Genomic DNA, 21,752 nt, shown 5'->3' on the forward strand with positions numbered 1-21,752 from the left:
TTATTTGACAGCAAGATAGAGATCACAAGTAGGCAGAGCAGCAGGCAGAGGGAGAGGGAGAAAACAGGCTCCCTGCTGAGCAAGGAACCCGATTCGGGCTTCGATCTCAGGACCTTGAGGATCATGACCTGAGCTGAAGGCAGGTGCTTAACCAACTGTGCCATCCAGGTGCCCCAAATTTCAGATTTTAATTGTGTTATCTAAAAGAGCCATGGGAACAAAGAACATGATAACAAAGAGATGTATTGCTTCACCAATAGATTTTATTAACAGTAAGATATGCAGTGGTCACATGTCAGTGACTCCTAACATGGGGTAAGAGTGAGCAGAATATCTTCCCTCACGGTTTCTTGACTACAGAAGTTGAACCTGCAGAGAGAAAACAACAGAAAGTCAGCTTTTCCTGATGGACTGCTGGTGTGTCGAGCATAACACAGCCTCTCATCTCCCCAGTCTGAACAAGAACCACTCCCCTGTGCCTGAGACCAGACACTGGCCCAGGGGACACAGACCTCTTCTGTATAAAGGACTGCATTCTCCTTTCCAGTGTTCTTTCATAGCTGCGCAAGACCTGAGAGGAAGTGTCATTGGATGCCCCCAAGGACAGGGAGCGTTCATTTGCCATATCCTAAAGCACCCACTAAACACTTGGCTATTGTCAATCAGTGCAACCTAGGAAGGGCAGGGTCAGTGGCATGATAAAAAATCAGCCCAAGGGAAATTTCCGAGGTCCTGGTGTTACCTTCACTAGGCATTCTTACTTAATTCAATAACCAAATTGAAATGACTAGCATTACTCACTAAGACTGAACAAAACTTAGTTTGCCTAGGAACTCATTTTCTTTAATGACATACATAAGCATGTGCAAAGGGCCTGGTACATAAAAGGTACTCAGAAGGCACTCTCTTCTTTTCATCTTCATTTCCCTCCCTGTGGTCTGATGGCCAGCAGACTCGCAGATAGAAAATTAAACGTTAAACACTACTAGTGATAAAGGACATGAGAAAAGAAGGGCACACATGATCTGTATATGAATAAAGGTGAACTGAATTTGTTTTGTGGTAGTTAAGAATTTGCTGGAGTCAAATTTCCTGCCTACGAATTATGGTACCGAGCTTTCATTGAATTATCTTTAATGGAGACAAGAATAGTACTCTCATCCCATCACCACCATCAAGAGAGTAAACATATCCATTACCCCAAATTACTCTTCTGTTCCTTTGTAATCTCTCCTTCTTGACACTGCCCATCTCCCCTCCCCCCCCAGGCAGCCAGTGACCTGCTGTCAGACCCATGACACAAGGCTCAGTTGTTAAATGAAATCCCTCTTTCCACTTCAGGGTCATGAAGCCAGATTCTCAGTTTAACACTTTACTTGCATCAAATGACACATTCGTATCTACAAATCTCTCAAAGTTCTTCCCCCCAAATTCTGCTTTTTCCTAAAGAAACAGAAGGTACTAGGAAGGAACCGTCACCATGGCTTAGGAGAACCATTGTCGGAGATTGAACCTACAGCAGACTTCCAGTGGGAATAGCGTGGGTGACTCGGGACTGCAAATCTCTTGGCGTTTTTATTACTTACACTTTTCCATCGTTTCTTTCCACCATGATCTTGGATGCTCCCACTCTGGGTAGAGTTGGGTTGATCACATTGTTGTACCAAACAAATTTAACCCTCTGCAAATCTCCCACATCCACATCAGAGTCAAATTCATTGGAGTGAGTGCTGTCTGGTTGGAGAGTGCCCCTTGGGAGTTAAGAAGTTAATGAAAACATGCATGAACATACAAATATATACATATATATTTCTAAAATGAGCTTACAATGTATCTCCAGTAAGATGATTGACGGTACATTCGCCATTCTAAGGTATTAAATGCAGACATGTATGCCAACTCAGTGGTAGGTCATTTGCCAACAATAACTCATATTCCTTTAAAGTCATCCTTACTTTGATAAAGCTTCAAATATGTTTTAGTCACAAACTTCCCACAACTTAATAAAGGATGACATCATCATGTCATCTTTTCCCGGTTGTTTTGTGGGCAGAAAAATTATTTACTGATTATAAATCAGATGCCATGCATCAAAGCAAACATCAGTGATTTTCTCAGGAAATAGCAGAGAAAAAATTCAGAAACAGAATTCTGAAATGTACTAAGGTGTGAGATAAAATGATCTCTTCCTTGGAATGATGTGTGGTGGTACTATACTCCCATATAGTAATGAATAAACGCGTATGTTCATAACTGCATTATATGGGCAAAGGATTCCGACATTTAAGAAATGTAGGATAATATTTTACTCACTTGAAAATTTCATACTGTTTAGAATTTCCTTTATTTCCAAACAAGGAAACTAGTACATGTCCCGTAACCTTCTTCCCAGACAATGTGACAGCCACCTTATACCTCCATCCTGCACAGGGGGAAAATATTTGCAAACTGTCAGTTTGTAGAGAAGATATGCTAAAAACAGGCTTACTTGGATGCCATTGCTGCTGAATTTTGGATAATTTATATATAGGATTGATTGTTCTTCCAATCAAATAATCTCCTTTATCTAAATGTTCAGAAGACAGGGGTGAAGCCAAGACAGGAGCACAGAATCTTTCCAAAGTCAATAGTTATCAAGTAGTATATGTAAGTCATATATTTTGTTTTCAGTTCTTTAACCTAATAATTTATTTTGAATATTATAAGATCTATATCTTAAAAGAAAGTAGGAAGGGGGCACCAGGGTGGCCCAGTCAGTTAAGCCTCCAACTCTTGGTTTCAGTTCAGGTCATGATCTCACAGTTGTGAGATCAAGTCCTATGTCTGGCTCTGAGCTCTGTGTAGAGTCTGCTTTGGGATTCTCTTTCTCTGTCTCTCTCTCTCCTTCTGCCCCTCCCCAGCTTGTGCACACTCTCTCTCTCTCTCTAAAATATAATAAATAAAATCAAAAAGAGAAAAGAAAAACGAAAGTGGGAAGAGGGTAGAGTATGACATTTTCATCAGTTTACTATTTTTTAAAGATTTTATTTATTTACTTGAGAGACAGAAATAGCACAAGTTGGGGGAGGGACAGAGGGACAAGCAGATTCCCCACTGAGCAGGGAGCTCAATGTGGGGCTTGATCCCAGGACCCCGAGATCATGACCTGAGCCGAAGTCAAGTGCTTACTGGACTGAGTCACCCAGACACCCTCAATTTACTATTTTCATAGGTCATCGCATTTTAGAGTCCTATTGTCTTTTTGTCTACATTGTCCACATTTATTTTAAAAAAATCTATTAATTCAGCTTTACCTTGCCATCAGAAAGGTATTAAGTTATGGTAACCATTTTGTGGTACTAGTCAATAGTTAACTAGCAGCTTATGCCAGTTAGAGCTAGCCTGGGCCAAATTGAGGAGGGAATAAAACTTGGCTTATTTTTTTACAGTGCAGCCAACCCCACTGGCTCTAGTCTAAATAGTTTCCTCCTCTGCAACCCAGGAAGGAACATGTCTCACCATCCCTGTACCCACTAATTCCTATCACCCATGGAGTCCCCCACCCTAAATATCTCTTAAATCTGTCAACTCCCTACCATTCCCACAATCTCTGGTATCTCTCTCCCGGATTACTTTTGTGCTTGTACAGAACCTCGGAATTTTGCTTCCGCGAAATCTCTGACTGAATTGGAAGAGTCTGGAGCAAAAGAAACCTCCTGCATTTGGCACCAGAATAAAACACGAAGAAATTCTTTTTCCTATCATTGTTAGTTCAGGCTCCCCAATTCTGCTCTTTTATCCCAATGAGCCAGAGTTACACTGAACACAAGAGCTTCTGAAAAGTTTTCCACGTTGGAAAGGAGCATTTACAACTTTTGTACTGAAGAACAGTTCCACACATTTCACAGAACATGGTAAAACACATAGCGTTGTGAATTTAAGGCACATATAATACTTACGAGCAAAACTAATGGCATCACCAGTGTTTAGATAAAATATCTGGTTCACTCCGTTTGTTTTTCCAGGAAATCTGTCAGCGTAATGACCCATCTGCGGGCAGCCTTCTTTGGGGCAGGGGAAGCACTTGTTCTAGGGGAAATTAACAAATGACGAATGAGGACACTCTTTCTTTTAACAGTGTGTCATCTTTTCCCACCTGTTGTTGCACTTCAAATATTTGAAAGCCAACTCTGTCGCGATGGCAAAAGACAACTTTCACAGTGTTTCAACAAAGGTAGAAAATGCATTTCATTAGTTACGATGACAAATTTGACTGTTAAATAACACGATACTAATAAAAATACTAAAATCATACAAAAAAGGGAATTTAAATATATACTTCTACATATATTTTAATCTTTTCTCTTTTGCTTCTGTATGTTGCTCAAGACATCCATTTGCCTACAGGTAGTTAGACTTTATTTTAGAAAGATTGCAAAAGAAAGAGCAAGGGATGATCATCAGCTCCGATATGCAAAATAGTACCCATTAGGAGTCATCCATCAATACTACACATCCATCAATAACGCAGACCCCAAAGTCCTCCCCTCTGCCCTACACTCATACTAGCCACCAGCACCATGACCACTGTGCCCAATACCAGCTTGGAAAGAAGATGATGAAAGGGTCCAAAGACTGAGAAATATGCAAAACTGAGAACTTTTCCTTATAAAAGTGTCTGAGCATCACCTAAAAAGACCATTTATATTATTGAAATCAGACTGAATTTTAACTGAATAAAACCTAAAGCTTCTTTGCTTATTTTCCCCATTATCTAGAGATTGGGGAACACCATAAAAATAAAGTTAAACCAAAGAAAGGGGGTGGTGATCTTGTTTGTGCACAGCTGTACTATGCATCCTCCCAACACACATATAGCCAACAGGTGCTGAATGCCAATTATTATATTTTAGATTCTGAGTTAAGGAACTAAAACATATCTCATTAAATGCTCCCACAAAACCAATGGAGTCTACCATTATTATTTACATTTAGAAATGAAAAAACTGCCTTAGAGAGAGGTTAAATATTTTGTCCAAATCATTCAGCCAATTAATGGTGAAACCAGCTTTCAGGTCCTTTCTCTTTGGCACTAAGTTATACGTCTTGACAATTATGACTTCACCTGGTGTGTTATTTAAAATTTTCTCTATTAAATGACATAGGTTGTATATTTTTATTGTGAAAAATTATAGTGAAAGGAAGAACAATAAAAATTAACAGGCAACAGATACATCATTTTCAAGATCACATTTAAGGATCCTAATCTGGATACCTAGCGAATGCCAAACAAGACGAAAACTCAAAAGCAAGCAAGCAAACAAACAAAAACTTGGCAATTATGAGACTGCACAGAAATATCCACAAGCACATAATGATATAGTTTTATAGGGTCAGCATTTAAGACAAGTTTTCCATATTTATCAGCATCCTGTAGCCATAGCTCAGATGTCCATAGACTTTTTATTAGTTATAATTATTTCTAAAACAAGTTTGAACTTTTGCCTGATACACACTGAAGGGATAGAGAACAAGGTAGATACGGAACATCTCAGTACACAAGCCCATTTTTCTAAAGTTCTCCAATGTCTCATCACTATTATGATAAATACATATGTCAACTATATTTCATTAAAAAATAAAAATATATAGGGGCGCCTGGGTGGCTTAGTGGGTTAGACCTCTGCCTTTGGCTCAGGTCATGATCTCAGGGTCCTGGGATCAAGCCCCACATGGGGCTCTCTGCTCAGCAGGGATCCTGCTTTCCCCCTCTCTCTGCCTGCCTCTCTATATACTTGTGATCTCTCTCTCTGTCAAATAAATAAATAAATAATTTAAAATATATATATATATATATATAATTAAAAGTATAATGTGGCAATCATATAGTGGCATTCACTGAATGCATGTCACATATAGTGAACTACACCCATCATGAGAAGTGATGGTCACAAAATTCTTTAGGTATAAGGCAGCTTCTACTTACTGCAGTGAAAACGCTGTAAGAGGCACAAGGGAATCCAGCAAAGCCATCAGGGTTGAGGATGCTATCAGAGTAATATTTGTAGCTTCTTAAGTGATTACAGGCCACAAAGTCACGAGTTCCTTTGAAATCAGACAGTACACATTAATAACAGATTTTATTTTTCCAAGTTAATGTCACAATTAGAACATGGTGGTTGAATAGAATTTTCTAATTCGTGGGAGCTCATGGTGGTCATGGAACAAAATCATCTATGAAGTGTATTTATGATTTATGTTGCAATTAGAAATTAAATGTCATTTAATATTTTAATAGCAATGCCATAGCTAAATGAAATAGAAAAATAACTTCAGAACGAAGAAATTCGTCATTCGAAAAAGGAAGAAATTCGTCCATATAGATAGAAGGACAACTTACTAAAGCATTCCCTGAATTAGGAAATTCTGAATTGGAAAGTTGACTACAAATACATTTTCTTTCTACAGTCTCTCCTGCCTACTTTCCTCAGTGAAAAGCCTATATTTTGGATTAAAAGTCCTTTGTTGTAGAAAATATGATACCTGTACCGAAATATTTAGCAAGTTTAGTAAAAACTGAAACACAAATTTTGCCCTAAGAAAATCTCTTCATGCACATAATGGTTTTACCTTCCCAGATCCCATCTATGTCAACAATCTGAGAGAGAATGTTCTTCTGACATCCGGGCATTTCTTTTCCTCCATTTGGAAAGAAATCAAGGTGGCCTACAGTTTGACTCATTCCAAAACCTAAGGAATATTAAAATATGAGAACATTGATGTTGATGTATAGACTCAAAACACTTTAGAACAGTCTAATATATGGACTCAAAAACACTTGCAGATGACTTGAAGGACTCACCCATGTTGGGGATTATAGGGGCACCATCTGTGTGAATTACATCCACAAACTGGGCATCACTGGGGTCTAATCGGACTAATTCAGGCGTGCCCTCAAAGCAAGGTTCAGCTGGGTCCAACCCTGAGGTAAATAGAATGTGTTGTGTTAATATCAGTGTACACCCACATTGAGCTTTCTTCATTAATTACCCACTTAAGTGCAAGCATTGGCGGGAGCCATGACTTAGGCCTGGAATGAGATAAGCTAGTTCTTCCTGACCTTATCATTTTCTTACACTTTCTGTGTCTAATTTTCTATTTGCATTATAGTGAAATTTCCTCAAACCATGGGATTTGGCTCTACTTATAGATGCTTAGTCCCTGGGACAATCCCAGCTACTAACAGCAGTTACAAGGAAAGAGACAGATTCTGGGAGACTCCTAAAAGCTGGTCGGGATCAAGGAATCCCCATTCTACTGCAAAATCCTGTGAGGGCAAGACTTTGGTATTCATGGTCACCAAGACCACAGCTTTGCAGAGGGCCTGGTTGAGCAGGCTCTTATAAACATTTACGGATTATAAGAAAGAATGTTGTCTCCAGCAAACTAGTGATAGACATCTGGATCCCCCACCAATCCAAATGTAACCAGTTTATCCAAAGTATCAAATAGAGTCAGAAGGGCAGAGACAGAGGGGGATGATGGAAGAGGAAAGTGGCTGCTCCCTGAAGTGGTCCCCTCACAGATCCAGGATAGCAAAGTCTTTCCTATAAAGTTGCAAGGTTGTTTTAGGGCCTGGGTATATCGCATACGATCCCACTGGCCAAGGGCAACCAGTCTGAGATTTGGGAAATGCTATTTTTTATCTAACGAGAGCATGCAGAATTGGTTAGCCCATTCTGATCACCTGTCCCCTGACACTCTTGGCTTGTGGTCAGTGAGGACTGGGATAATTATCAATTGCTATTGAAGCAGAATGTAATTAATTATGCATTTTTAGCTTCTTGGGTTTAATTCTCTCTATTATTTATTCTATTATTTATGCTATTTATTCTATTTAGGAAGCTTGTCCTTTGTGAGTGCCTGACAATAGCAAAATAGAACTCCCGATGTTCTTAATTAAAATTTTAGTCATATACAATATTTATATATACATATTTGTTAAACTGGGCTCTGTAGGCCAAAGATTAATATCAACAAAAAATTCACAAGGCCTCAGAACATACTGATTTCTGATCATGTGGCTCAATTCAGAAAATGCCAAATTTCCATCCTTTTGGACCTCATATAGGCTACACTGAGTCAGATACTGTTTTCACCAACCTGTGATTCGTCCAACAGTCCCGTTGGTCCTCCTGCCTGCCTCTCCAGCTGCGTGCGAGCCTAGGCTGTGGCCAATGATGTGGACATTGGAAGGTGAGTACCCAAACGCTGACTGTTGGAAAGAAAATTTCTTCAGAATATTTTCTAATACTGCAAACTTCAAGATGGCCACAGAAGGAGATCCTTGCAAAACATGAAAACATGCCACCCCTTCAAAGCAACTGATTTTCACGACCTTTTTTTCAGTTATCATGGAAAATGGCAATGGTCTAATGTGTTTTTTTTTTTAAGATAAATTAGAAATTTATTCTAAAAGTTTAATCTAAATTATAAAATTAGGAAGAAAAAATATATATATTTACCTAAAGAGAGAGTAGAAAATCATATCCTAGCAGTAAAATCATTGAAAGAAAACAAAAAAGAAAAGATGGGTAGATTTCACTACATAATTTTTTTTCCCCTTGCTGAATATTTCTTTATTATTATTTTTTAAATTTCTTTTCAGTGTAACAGTACTCATTGTTTTTGCACCACACCCAGTGCTCCATGTGATACGTGCCCTCCCCAAAACCCACCACCTGGTTCCCCCAACCTCCCACCCCCAACCCCTTCAAAACCCTCAGGTTGTTTTTCAGTGTCCATAGTCTCTCATGGTTTTCCTCCCCCTCCCAACTTCCCTCAACTCCCTTCTCCTCTCCATCTCCCCATGTTTAAGCTGCTGGAATCTGGGCTCTCTTTTGTTGTTTTGCCATGTAGAGGAGCCCTTGCTGGGTATGAGGAATTGTTACCCGGAAGTGGTGAAGCAAATATATGGGTTAGCAAATAATAAAGCAATTACTTAGGGAGATTCCTGTTCAACTTTTTTTTAAGGTTTTAGTTACCAAAGCAGATTAGCTTGGTATCATTTGTGCTCTGTTAAAAAAATTAAAAACATAACCAAAACCAAGGTAGTTTCATCTTGAAGTTGACATTATCACACTAACTTGGTTTAATAAATGGTAAAATGAAAGGAATACTGATGGAATTCAGTAGCAGCAACCTACCCAATTGCTTGAGTAACATCACTTAAAAAAAAAAACTAGTTTGTGTTTTTTTTTTAAGAGGCATATTGATGAAACCCAAATCTAGATTGATGGATTGATTTTGCATTTTTCTTTTCAACCATACGGAAAGCCAAATCTCAGTAGAGGAATGTCTTTAGTAATTATCATGCCTATGGCAAAAAAAAAATTTTTTTTAAGAGAATCTGGAGAGCAATGTGCATGGACTTTTATACAACCTAGAGGGAGTTACCTGAAGAACTTCAACAAAATAAGCCACTTCTGCCCCCACAATCCGGATGTTCTGGGAGGCCTGTGTGTAACCAGTGCGGGAGCCACTTTTCCAGTCCACACAAATGCAGTTCACACTTTCCACTGTGAACAGGTTCTGATGGAACAGACACAATAAATAGGTAAAGAATTCAGGATATTTATAAATTAATAATTAACACATTTGAGAATGAGGGTAAATTTCCCCTATGACTTATACATCATCAAGCTTATTTTTAACCCCACAACAATGTTTTCATATCCAAAACTATGCATATGAAATTCCTTTTGAAGTTTAACATTGGCTCCAAATTGAGGGTCTGGCCATAGCAGGAACTGGATTCTTGGGCTATCTACTGTAACAGATGCATAGACATTTGTTGCAGGGAGAGATGTATAAAATGGGGTACAGTGGATTATCTCATCAGAGCATCATAAATGTCATAAGCCTACATTGTCCTTACTAGAACGCACCCCAGGACATTGTCCCTTACTAGAAGGCATCCCAGGAATGTTTTATTCACTGCTGTATCCTCAGTGCCTCAAATAGTTCCTGGCACATAGTAGGTGTTCAATAAATATTTACTGGATGAATGAATAAATGAAAGGCTATGTTAGGACTCCCTCAAATAAATATACTGAAGGTAAATGGGTAAGCTTTTCCAAGATGGAAAGAATAATCAAAGTTTTTGGATGAAAATATTTTATTTTATATTACTGATGAATTACTTCACATAAAAGCATAACCCACTAGATATATACTGGAAGCTTTGTTGATGCAGGTCAATGATAGTTTCATGAATATTAGATCAGGGAGGAATTTTGTTTGTTTGGGTGTGTGTATGGTTATACATATCCCCACCTTTTTTCCAAGACTTTCAGGAGGATGAAGCAATCTTAGAAATCACCTCTAATTCTTTCATTTTACAAATAGAAATCTCCAAAGAGGGAAAATGATTTGCTAATGTCATGGTTGGCTAAGGATAGAGTCAGAACTAGAGTCTAGGACATTTGACCTTCTAGGGTAATCCATTTTGGGGGGGCGGTTCATTTTTTTTTTTTTAAACCATAAAGCAACCATGTAGTTGCTTCGCAGAGGGCCTGAGAAGATTGTGTACACATATCTAAAAAATTTTAGATACACATATCTAAAAAAATTTACATTCCCTTTGAGCTAAGAATCCCTTTGTCTTTTTCCTTCATTGTTGTATAAAAATCGATTTCTACCCTCCCCCTAACAATCATCGGCTTAAATTATTTTAGAAGACAAATTAGGGTTTTGCTGATTATTTTTAAACTTGTGAAGTGAAGCCCATTTATTTTTTCTGTCTTCAGGATTGGTGGATAGTCTCTAGAGTTGATTCAATCCAGCCTTTGGCTCGAGTCATAGACAGGTCTGAAATTAAAAGTGTTTAGGAGGACCGTTGTGTCTTGTTTTTTGGACCTCGGAAGAAATGACTGCACCTGTGCTCCATGCTGGCCACTAATGCTTGTTGAATAGATGAATCAAGGATAATGTTCCTCAAGCACTGGCAGTTGCTAGGAAAAATATGTTCTATTTGATTTTCTGTCTTTTAGTTCTTCATTATCATGGGGCACACGGCCAAAGGCAAATTAAAGAAAATTGGATCACTATGGTTGAAACAGCAGAAGCCGAAAATGAAAACCTACACAGTTCTCCCAGATATTGCTACCATCGGAGATCAAAGAGTAACAAGTGAAAATCAAAGGAAAACAATTAGTTTGGGCAAAACAAGTTATCTTAGTTCTTCATATAGAAATGAAAACCTACTGAAAAAATTAAAGTTATTGAAAACACAACTGATATTGCATCGGTAGGGCAACATCTGTTGCTAAAGTTTTGAAATATCTCTGTATTAGTTATTAAATAACCACTACCCAGAGCCACCAAATGCTTGCCAACCTTGCTGCCGTGACTGTCCCTGGTCCCCTTTACACCCTACCACCTCTTGGACCTCCCCTTGAAACCTCAGGAGAGTCCGATGATTCTCTGGTGCCATGGTGGCTGGTATTTGTCCTGATTGGTTGCAACCTGTGCCTTCTCCATTGTTAATCATCATTCTGGGAACAACCTTCTCTTACTTGATTACCATGTCTCACCTTGCATAGATTGGACAACCAGTTTTCTTCTCCCTTGTCTATGAATCCATGAATAATAAAGCGGGTTTTTCTATCTGTTTTGAAGTTGGAGTCTGTGATAGTTGATGGATCCGCAGCAAGTTCCTAGTTGGGGAAGAAAAGTGTTTAATGTTCAGTGTCTTATATGTCCGATAGAACCATTTGTACATGGAGGAAGACAGCAGGTAGGAGAACACCATCAAGACTTGAGATCCTTGTGAACAAGGATTCTCCTATCACAGGCAGGCTACTTGCAATCATCAAGTTCCAGACATCATAACATTTTTGCAGTTGTTCTACTCAGAATAAATGTCTGCTATAATATTGATGTAGGAGTCTTGTTTCCAAACAACAGAAGGCTTTGTGTGTGTCTACGTGTGTGTACAATTTTATACACACATACACACACATATATAATGCTGGGAGATTATATATAATATTGGGAGAGTTTATATATGTGTATACATATATTATATATAACTATATTCAGAGTGTTTATTACATGGCGACATAGAGGTAGGATAAAAATGATATCAAGTTCCAGTCAAGACAAAGGGTGGTTGAATGGATTTAAAAAACAAGACCAATCTATAGGCTGTCTACAGGATCATTTTAGATCATTTCAGATCTAAAGACACATGCAGACTGAAAATGAAGGGATGAAAAAAAGGTATTCTAAGTAAATGGAAACAAAAAGAAAGCTGGAGTAGCAATACTTGTATCAGACAAAATAGACTTTAAAACAAAGGCTATAATAAGAAACAAAGAAGGAATTTACGTAAAGATAAAGGGATTTATCCAATAAGAAGATATAACACTTGTAAAAATTTCTGCACTCAACATAGAAACACCTAATTATATAAAGCAAATATTAATGGATGCAAAGGGTGAAATTGATAGTAATACAATAATAACAGGGGGATTTAACAGTGTGTTTACATCAATGTATAGATCTCCCAACAGAAAATCAATAAGGAAAAAGTGATTTTAAATGACACCTTAGGACAGATGGAATAACATATATTCACAGAACATTCTATCCCCAAACAGCAGAATACACATTCTTCTCAACTACATGTGGACATTCTCCAGAATAAGTCAAATGTTAGGCCACAAAACAAGCTTCAATACATTTAATAAGATTGAAATCATATCAAACATATTTTATGACAACACTGGTATGAAACTAGAAATCAACTATAAAGAAGAAAAGTGGAAAAAAATACAAACAGGAGGAGGCTAAACTACATGGTATTAAACAACCAATCGGTCAAGGAAGAAATCAAAGATCTAGTTAAATCAATATCTTGAGATAAATAAAAATGTAAATGCAATGTTCAAAAATCTATGGGACACAGCAAAAGCAGTTCTAAGAGGGAAGTTTACAGTGATACAGGCCCACATCAAGAAATAAGAAAAGGCTCAAATAAACAATCTAACCTCATACCTAAAGGAGCTAAAAAAAGAAGAACAAATAAAACCCAAAATTAATAGAAGGAAGGAAATAATAAATATCAGAGTGGAAATAAATGCAATAGAGACTTAAAAAACTATAGAAAAGATCAATAAAACTAAGAACTATTTTTCTGAAATGTAAACAAAATTGATGAACCTTTAGCCAGACTCATTAAGAAAAAACAGAGAGGGCCAATAAATAAAATGAAAAATGAAAAAGAAGTTACAGCTTATACCACAGAAATGCAAAGGATCATAGGAGACTACGACTAACTGTGATATGACAACAAGTTGGACAACCTAGAAAAAAATGGACAAAGTCCTAGAAATAGATGATCTTTCAAGACTAAATGAACAGACCAATTACTAGTAAGGAGATCGAATCAGTAATTATACTCTCAGCAAACAAAAGTCCAGGACTAGACAGAGTCACAGGTGAATTATACCAAACGTTTAAAGAAAACTTAAAACCTATCTTTCTCAAACAATTCCAAAATATTGAAGAGGAAAGAATGTTTCTAAACTCATTCTACAGGGTTAGCATTAATCTAATACCAAAACCAGACAAACACTATAAAACAAACAAACAAACAAATAAACTCAGACCAATATTCCTGATAAACATAGATGTAAAAATCTTCAACAAAATAGCAGCAAACTGAATTCAACAATACATTAAAAGGATCATTTATCATGATCAGGTGGGATTTATTTCAGTGATGCAAGGATGGCTCAATATCCACATATCAACCAATGTGATACAGCACATTAACAAAACAAAGAATAAAAATCATTCAATCATCTCAATGGATACAGAAAAAGCATTTGACAAAATTCAACATTCATTTATGATAAAACCTCAATAAATTGGGCATAGAGGATATGGAACTCAACTAATAAAAGACATATATGGCAAACGCACAGTTAACAGCATACTCAATAGAGAAAGCTGAAGGCTTTTGTTTTTCTAAAATCAGGAACAAAATAAGGATGCCCACTTTTGCCACTTTTATTCAGCATAGTATTGTCAATCCTAGCCTCAGCAGTTGAGCAAGAAAAAGAAATAAAATCATCCAAACTGGAAGAGAAGAAGTAAAGCTGTCAGGATTTGCAGATGACAGGATACTATTTCTCGAAAACCCTAAAGCCTCCACCAAGAAACTATTAGAACTAAAAAATGAATTCAATAAGTTGCAGGATACAAAATCAATATACAGAAATTTGTTGCATTTCTATACATAATAATGAACTATCAGAAAGAGACATTAAGAGAACAATCTCATTCATAATTGCATCAAAAAAAATAAAATACCTAGGAATAAATTTAACCAAGGAAGTAAAAGACCTATCTTCTGGAAACTATGACACTGATGAAAGAAATTGAAGGCGACACAAATAAGTGAAAAGATGACCTTGCTCATTGACTAGAAGAATTAATATTAAAATGTTCATGCTACCCAAAACAGTTCAATGCCAGACAAATTCAATGCAATCCCTATAAAAACATCAATGACACTTTTCATAGAACTAGAACAATAATCTTAAAATTTATATGGAACCACCAAAGACCCTGAGTAGCCAAAACAATCTTGGAAAAGAAGAACAAAACTCTCAATTTTAAACAATACGACAAAGCTATAGTAATCAAAACAATAAAGCACAGGCACAAATATAGAAACAGAGATCAATGGAACAAAACAGCCCAGAAATAACCCTGCACTTATATGGTTAACTAGTATACAACAAGGGAGGCAAGAATATACAGTGGGGCAAAGATAGGCTCTTCCATAAATGGTGTTGGACAGACACAAACAAAAGAATGAAAATGGAACCCACTTTGCACCATATTAAAAAATAAGCTCAAAACAGAGTAAAGACAAAATGTAAGACCTGAAACCATAGAATTCCTACAAGAAAACGTAGGCTGTAAGTTCTTTGACATTGGCCTTAGCAATATTTTTTGCTTAGCAATATTTTGAGACAAGAACAACAAAAGCAAAGGTAAACAAATGGGACTACATAAAATGAAAAAGCCTTTGTACAGCAAAAGAAACCATCAACAAAAATGAAAGACAAACTACTGAATGGCAGAAGGTATTTGCCAATGGTATATTTATTAAGGGGTTAACACCCAAGTTATATAAAGAACACATATAACTCAGTATCAGAAAAAAATAGTCGGATAAATTAATGGGTGGAGAATCTAGATAGACATTTTTCCAAAAAAGATATACAGATGCCAAAAGGCACATAAAAAGACGCTCAACATCATTCATCATCAGGGAAATGCAAATCAAAACCATAGTAAGATATCACCTCATACCTGTCAGAATGGCTATTATTGAAAAGACAAGAATTAACAAGTGTTGGTGAGCATGTGGAAAAGGGGAAGCCTCATGTGCTGTTGGTGGGAATGTAAATTGGCGCAGTCACCAATAAAAAATGGAATGGAGATTCCTCAAAAAATTAAAAATAGAACTACCATATGATCCAGCAATCCCACTTCTAGGTTTTTATCTGAAAAAAATTGAAAACACTAATTTGAATAGAAATTTGCACCCCCATGTTCACTGCAGTATTATTTACAATAACCAAGATAGGCAGGCAACCTAAATGTTCACTGAGAGATGAATGAATAAAGAAGATATATAATATATATATTATATAATATATCATATATAATACATATATCTATATATGTAGATATATAGCAATATTACTCAACCATATAAAAGAATGAAATCTTGCCATTCATGACAACACGGATGGACTTAGAGAGTATTATGCTAAGTGAAATATATAGATAGGACAAGTACCATATGATTTAGTTATATACGAATCTAAAAACAAAACTGAAACAAATGAATAAACAAAACAAAACAAGACTTACAGATACAGAGAATAAATTGAAACGGTAGCCAGTGGGGATGGAGGTGGTGGGATGGATGAACTAGCTGAAGGGGATTAAGAGGAACAACCTTCCAGTTATAAAATAAATAAGACAAGAGGATGTAATGTACAGCATAGAGAATATAGTAAAAAATATTGTAACAACTTTGTACAGTGACATGGTAACTAGACTTATGGTAACCATTTCATAATGGTTTTATATAATGAATCACTATGTGGTACACCTGAAACTAATACCATATTGCATGTCAATCATTCTTTAATAGAAAATAAAGTGAATCTAAATTGAAACAAAAAGAGAATAATTAAGTTAATCCATTAATCAAGTTAATGGACCTTTTATAACAAGTTACGTTAAAAAATACTTAACCTCACTGCCCCAAAAGTCTACAAAGATGCAAATTCCACTAATTTTTTCTCTTTGGAAAACTTAAAAAATTTAGTATGCTTATAACATAAAACGGATAGGACTTAGTTCTGAAAACAGTGAGTTCTCTTACTTGAAAGTTATTCGGGTTCTCATTAGTATATAGGAGGAAGCGAGTATTGACATCTTTTGGAGCCCAAGGGAGTATTTTGAGCGGTCTTTCCACAATTCCTGCCCATGGGGCGTCATCACTAAAGCAGCCAAGTCTTGGGAAGCAGACTTCTTTTCCTGTAATCACCCAGAAGCATTTCAAGGATGTTAGTTTAATCAGAATTCTCTTTTTTTCATGGTCTCTCTGCCAAAATACGAGTTAAATTACAAAATGACATCTTTGCTTCCTCTGCATCCCCAGACATCTTCCTATCGATGTACTCACAAAACAGCTTCAGCATCCTAGCTAAAGACAGGCTTCTGTCCCTCATTTCTACAATGTATAACCACCTGACTCTCCTCGCGTCTCTGTCCAGTCCCATGCTGGGACCCAGTTTCGCTTCTCAACGCGATGTCTTCCTTGGGCCACTGGTGTCCAAGAAAAGAGCAACCTTGTGTCTCCAAGCCTTTATGGAGAGGGGTGAGGTTTTCAGTTCTTTACAACCATCTTCTTGTGTTGGGCTCTGGGTAGAGAGCTTAAGTTTCACGCAAATGCCAAAACTTTGTATCTCTACCTCGCTGAGAATTTAGGTCTCTGACCTATGTTTGAGGAGCATTCTGGATTCCCATGATGAAGAAGTGGCTCATGAAAAATCAAGCAGAAAATCTATGGTTTGACACAACTCTATGCTTGGATGTTAACTCATAAAAGAACAACACAAAGGAAGGGATGTCTGGAAGGATAAAGTCTAGATTAATAGTAGGCGTAGGACCAGTAGCTGTTGTGGGGGCGACATTCTCAAAATGTCACTATGTGCTAGGGTCCAGGCAAGACGATTTACAGGATTTAGGTAAGTCTCACAATTATCCTGTGTTGGCGTAGGTATTATACGCCCATTTCACAGATGAGGATAGTGAAGCTCAGAGAGGGTAAGAATTTTGCTCAGGTTAATACACCTGTGGCTGGTAGAAACAGCTCAACTTCCACCCTTGATTCTAAGCCGGGGTTGCTAGATTAGCAAATGAAAATAAAAGCCACATGTGAGTTTCAGATACACAATGAATACATTTTAGTATAACTTCGTGTCACATGTTCATTGATTATCTGAAATATTTATCTGAAGTTCAAATTTAGCTATCTTAGGTTTTATCTAGCAACCCTACTCCAAGAGCTTGTGCTCTTAATCATATATCTTTTTTGTTCTACTCCTTATGCCATAGTGGCTTGAATTCAGGCATCATAAACTTTCTGGAAAGTGCAAAGCAGGAAATCACTTCCAGCACTACATAAATATCTTTTCTTACCTACTACTGCTCCCAGCAGCAGTGATAGCGTCCAGAGTAGCAGCATCTAAATAAAGTAAAAAATACGATTGAGTGTGACTAAATAAGTTTTTAAAACATTAGCATAATTCAAGTTCAGTTAGGGCTCTGGGGGAAAATTGGTAAATTCTAGTAAATGAGGCTTGGGAAGCACGTTCCTGACTCACCGTGGCAGTTCCGTCAGGTTCCACACACAACCAAATAGCACCTCGCAGGTCCTTTTATAAGCAAACCTTATCTGTTTGAGAAGTTCCATGGAAAAGTGGCATGAAAAGAGAGGACGTTCCAAATGCGTGTTTATAATATTAATCATAAATAAACCAAGATTAATAGAGTAGGTCAAGTTTCCTTGTGGGAAGTTAAGAAATGGGTTCATACGGACTGTTCTCTTCCAATGAGATTACATAATGCTCAGAATCACTATAATTTCATTGTAGTGAAGGATTCTAGTCTGCCTCTCCCCTCCCCCCTTTTTAAATTTTACGTTTACAATTCTCTGTGCTACTGTGTGGATATGTGTGAAACTAAATTGTTTTCACAGATTTGATAACAGCAGTCTTGAAAACAAATACTAAAAGCTTACCAGCTTCAGCAGTTTTCGCATAACCTTGCCTTACCCTCAAAAGCATGAAATTAGAAGCCATTCTTCAAGAGGGCTCATTCCTTTTAGGAAAGTTGTTGTAATTTTAGTTTGATAGTCTACAGAACTAGCTTATTTCTCAATAACAACATGGAGAAAAGAATAAATGAACTGACAAAAGGAGTTGGGGGTCCTTCCAAGAGCAAAGAGGTGGAAATGGTGACCTCACCATCAAATAAGATTAAGAATAGGAGAGAAAAATAAAATTCAACCTGGAAAAAAATGGTCTGGGGAAAATACTCTGAAAGGGAAGCATTTGATAGAGGAGAACTGAAATGTTTTCAGTTGGTGATAGATTGCTTAAAATAAATTTTTAAAATACTATAATGGGATACCATAATTTTAAGAGATTGGAGCCATTCAGCTTGATACTGTCACAGATAGAAGTTGAATCCTATGAAATTGCCATATTTGCAGGTCAAAAACGGTCAAGGAATAATTCAGTTCCCTGACAAAGTTTATAGGTACAGAAAAAAAGCAATGAAATTATTTGTGTATAAGGAAAGTTCAAAAAAGTTGGGCAAGGACAGGACAGAAAAATCAGAACAGAAGACACCAGGAAGGGATTCCATGGATGGGAGTCAAGCCAATCCCCATGGAGTCCTTCTTGTCTCAGTATTTGATCTCTTCCTTAGGGATTCTTGTCCAGCCCTGATTAAGCTGGTTTCTTTCTCCCGTCGGAGCACACCTCTCTTTTGAACTTTCTTCCTTTGACACCCATCATGATCAGCTGTGGGCCACAAACTTTGAGAAGGGTGGAATTCTCCGGGCCTTGCTGTCCCTCCTCAGCGTGGAGCCCACCTGGTACATCGCAGGCCCTCACACTTGATCTTAGCCAAAAGGCTGAGAAGCAATCATGATAGCAGGCCCTTAACACATGTCTGTGGGATGAGTGAACAAGTGAGGAAATGGATACGAAAAGCAATTTAGTTTGCATAATTGCTCCAAAACAATTATCTGCACAGTCTCTTAATAAATTATAATTTTCTTTTTTTTTTCTAGATTTTATTTATTTATTTGACAGAGAGAGAGAGAGAGAGCACACACAGGGGGAGTGGAGGACAGAGGGAGAGGGAGAAGTAGACTCCCTGCTGAGCAGGAGCCCGACATGGGGCTCAATCCCAGGACCCCTGGATCCCAACCTAAGCTGAAGGCAGACACTCAACGACTGAACCACCCATGCACCCCTATAATTTTCTGAACCTGTTTTTACTCAGAACAAGCAAGCAAACAAAGAAACAAACAAACAAAAAAAAAGAGAGAGAGAGAGTGAGCCAAACTCTGGATTTCACTCTGAAGTAAACTACATTCTTAGTGAATTACCAAATTCATACCAAATTTCCAGGTGGGAAATTTTGGACAGTACAAAACATAATCCATAATTTGGGTTGTCTTTATTCAATATAAGCTATAGATTTAGGAATAACAGTCACCAAATTCTGAGAGTGAGACTAGATAGAGTTCATAGGGGAATTATTTTTAAAAAACTGAAATAGATTGAAATTTAGAATGTTTGGGGAAGATTTAATTTCCCAAACTGTTATGCAAGTTAAGAAGGGAATTGTATATAATCAGCAGCCTATCATGCCAGCTCTTCCCTTAAATTCAATCTGGCCCAACTCTTGAACTGGGTTGTAAAATTTTATGAGCCATATTGCTTCCTTAAGATCACGCACATGGGATCTAGAAACGTCTGGAGTATATGGCAGAGATTGCTGGCCTCTTCCTCCAGAGGATAGCATTAGGGTCTATTACCCTATCTCCTTTGCAGGAAGATGGGTCACAGAATCAACTTCTGGACAATGAGACGTGAGTGCACAGATGCGCCCCAGTTTCAGTCCTGTTCACATAAACCCACACGGGATCCTCCATGTGCTTTTACCTTCAATGGCTTGAAGTACACAAAGACAGTGAACTTGAAGGCCAAGTGTGGAAACTGGTGAGCCACAGGATGGAAGGAGTTTGGTTTTCCTGCTTAGAGGAAAGCCACCCATGAACCACAAACATCCATTTTGAAATCTACACGAGCAAGAAATAAGTTCCCATTGTTTTAAGCCACTGATATTTCAGAGTTATAACAATTAACATTAACTTAACCAATAGAGATTATTTTGTTGTACAATGATTTCTCCTACTTTCAAGAACGTTCAGGTAGCAAACATTGAATCCTTGGCTGTACCTTTTACCATGAGATTTGGAAGGCATACATGCATAATATTAATATTTTGACAGATTATTTTTTCTAATTTTTTATTTTAAAAACCCCTTTCCTGCTAGTTCTTAATTTATAAAAAGTAACTGCTAACTTCTTCACTCTGTTTTTATAGGATTTTAATTCTAATGGACATTTTTCAATTTAGTCCTTGATGGTGACCATTGTTTGACAAGCAACCCGAAGCCACATAATATCCCAAGGTTTAGTGAAAATTCACCCAATGTTGCCTGGGCTCTGAGATACAACTTAAGTGTAGTTGGAGTTACAGTGTGCTGAATACATCAGAAATTCTCAAGTCCTGCAGGGTGGGTGGGTTGGAACTATTCCCCAAGCTCTGCTTTCCATCGGCCTTTGTTATTCCTTGTGTCTCAGGGTTGTGGGCTATGAGGTGGGCCCTGTAAAGGTTGATAGAGATTTGGCATTCCTTCCCCAGGTCTCCCGTGCCATTGAAAGTAGACTCTCAGAAAAATAATCTCATGTCTCCTGAACTCAACAGAGCATTACCTGACATTGACTCAACGTTGACTCTAAAACCTTGGACATTTAAAAATAAAAATGTCAAACTTGAAAGTTTCTAATCTAGGAGCAATGTTTGCTGAGGAAGTAAATATTGATATACGCTTTGGCTCTGAGTCTGAAAACCTTGTGATAGCCAACTCAAGTGAGGGAAAGAAAAGCTCTGCGACATCTGTGTGGCCAGATAGCCCGCATGTTAGCCGAATGGGATCTCATTTGCTTAACCTTCAGAGAGCCTACCCTATCCTTCCTTATCCAGTTCAGCCTACTGCCAGGGCCGTCAATGGGAGAGAGAACGTGCTCACCTGAGGAGGCCAGACTGCTCTGAGCAGAAGAATGTCTCACACCATCCAGAGCAAGCGTCTTGCCAAGTGCGAAGGGGCTTAGTTCCCCCAGGCCCAAGGGAGTGAAGTTATAGTCAACCCTCCATTTTGCATGACGATGGTTTACTTTGTGGCATAGAATAGCAAGCAAATCTACAATGTTATGGCATTAATTATTTAGTTTTGCATACTTTTAAAGTTTTTTCCTTTAATATCCCACAGAACCTGTGGACGCTTTAGCTATTTTTCTTATGAAAGTAGT

General features: G+C 37.6%; 1 protein-coding gene across 1 annotated transcript; it reads right to left on the reverse strand.

Annotated features, from left to right (window-relative positions):
• Window positions 1-305: 305 nt before the first annotated feature.
• LOC308355413 (pancreatic triacylglycerol lipase) lies at window positions 306-17,824 on the reverse strand (the record flags this gene model as incomplete). The annotated part of the gene is made up of 12 exons (XM_080823647.1): window positions 306-369; window positions 1,587-1,751; window positions 2,314-2,422; window positions 3,939-4,068; window positions 5,966-6,084; window positions 6,610-6,729; window positions 6,842-6,961; window positions 8,143-8,254; window positions 9,436-9,570; window positions 11,574-11,696; window positions 16,457-16,611; window positions 17,779-17,824. 12 exons carry the CDS (start codon window positions 17,822-17,824, stop codon window positions 306-308), a joined length of 1,398 nt encoding a protein of 465 aa, XP_080679773.1.
• Window positions 17,825-21,752: the final 3,928 nt, after the last annotated feature.

This window comes from Martes martes (assembly GCF_963455335.1).
Source record: "Martes martes genome assembly, chromosome: 14".
Classification (NCBI taxonomy): Eukaryota; Metazoa; Chordata; class Mammalia; order Carnivora; family Mustelidae; genus Martes; species Martes martes.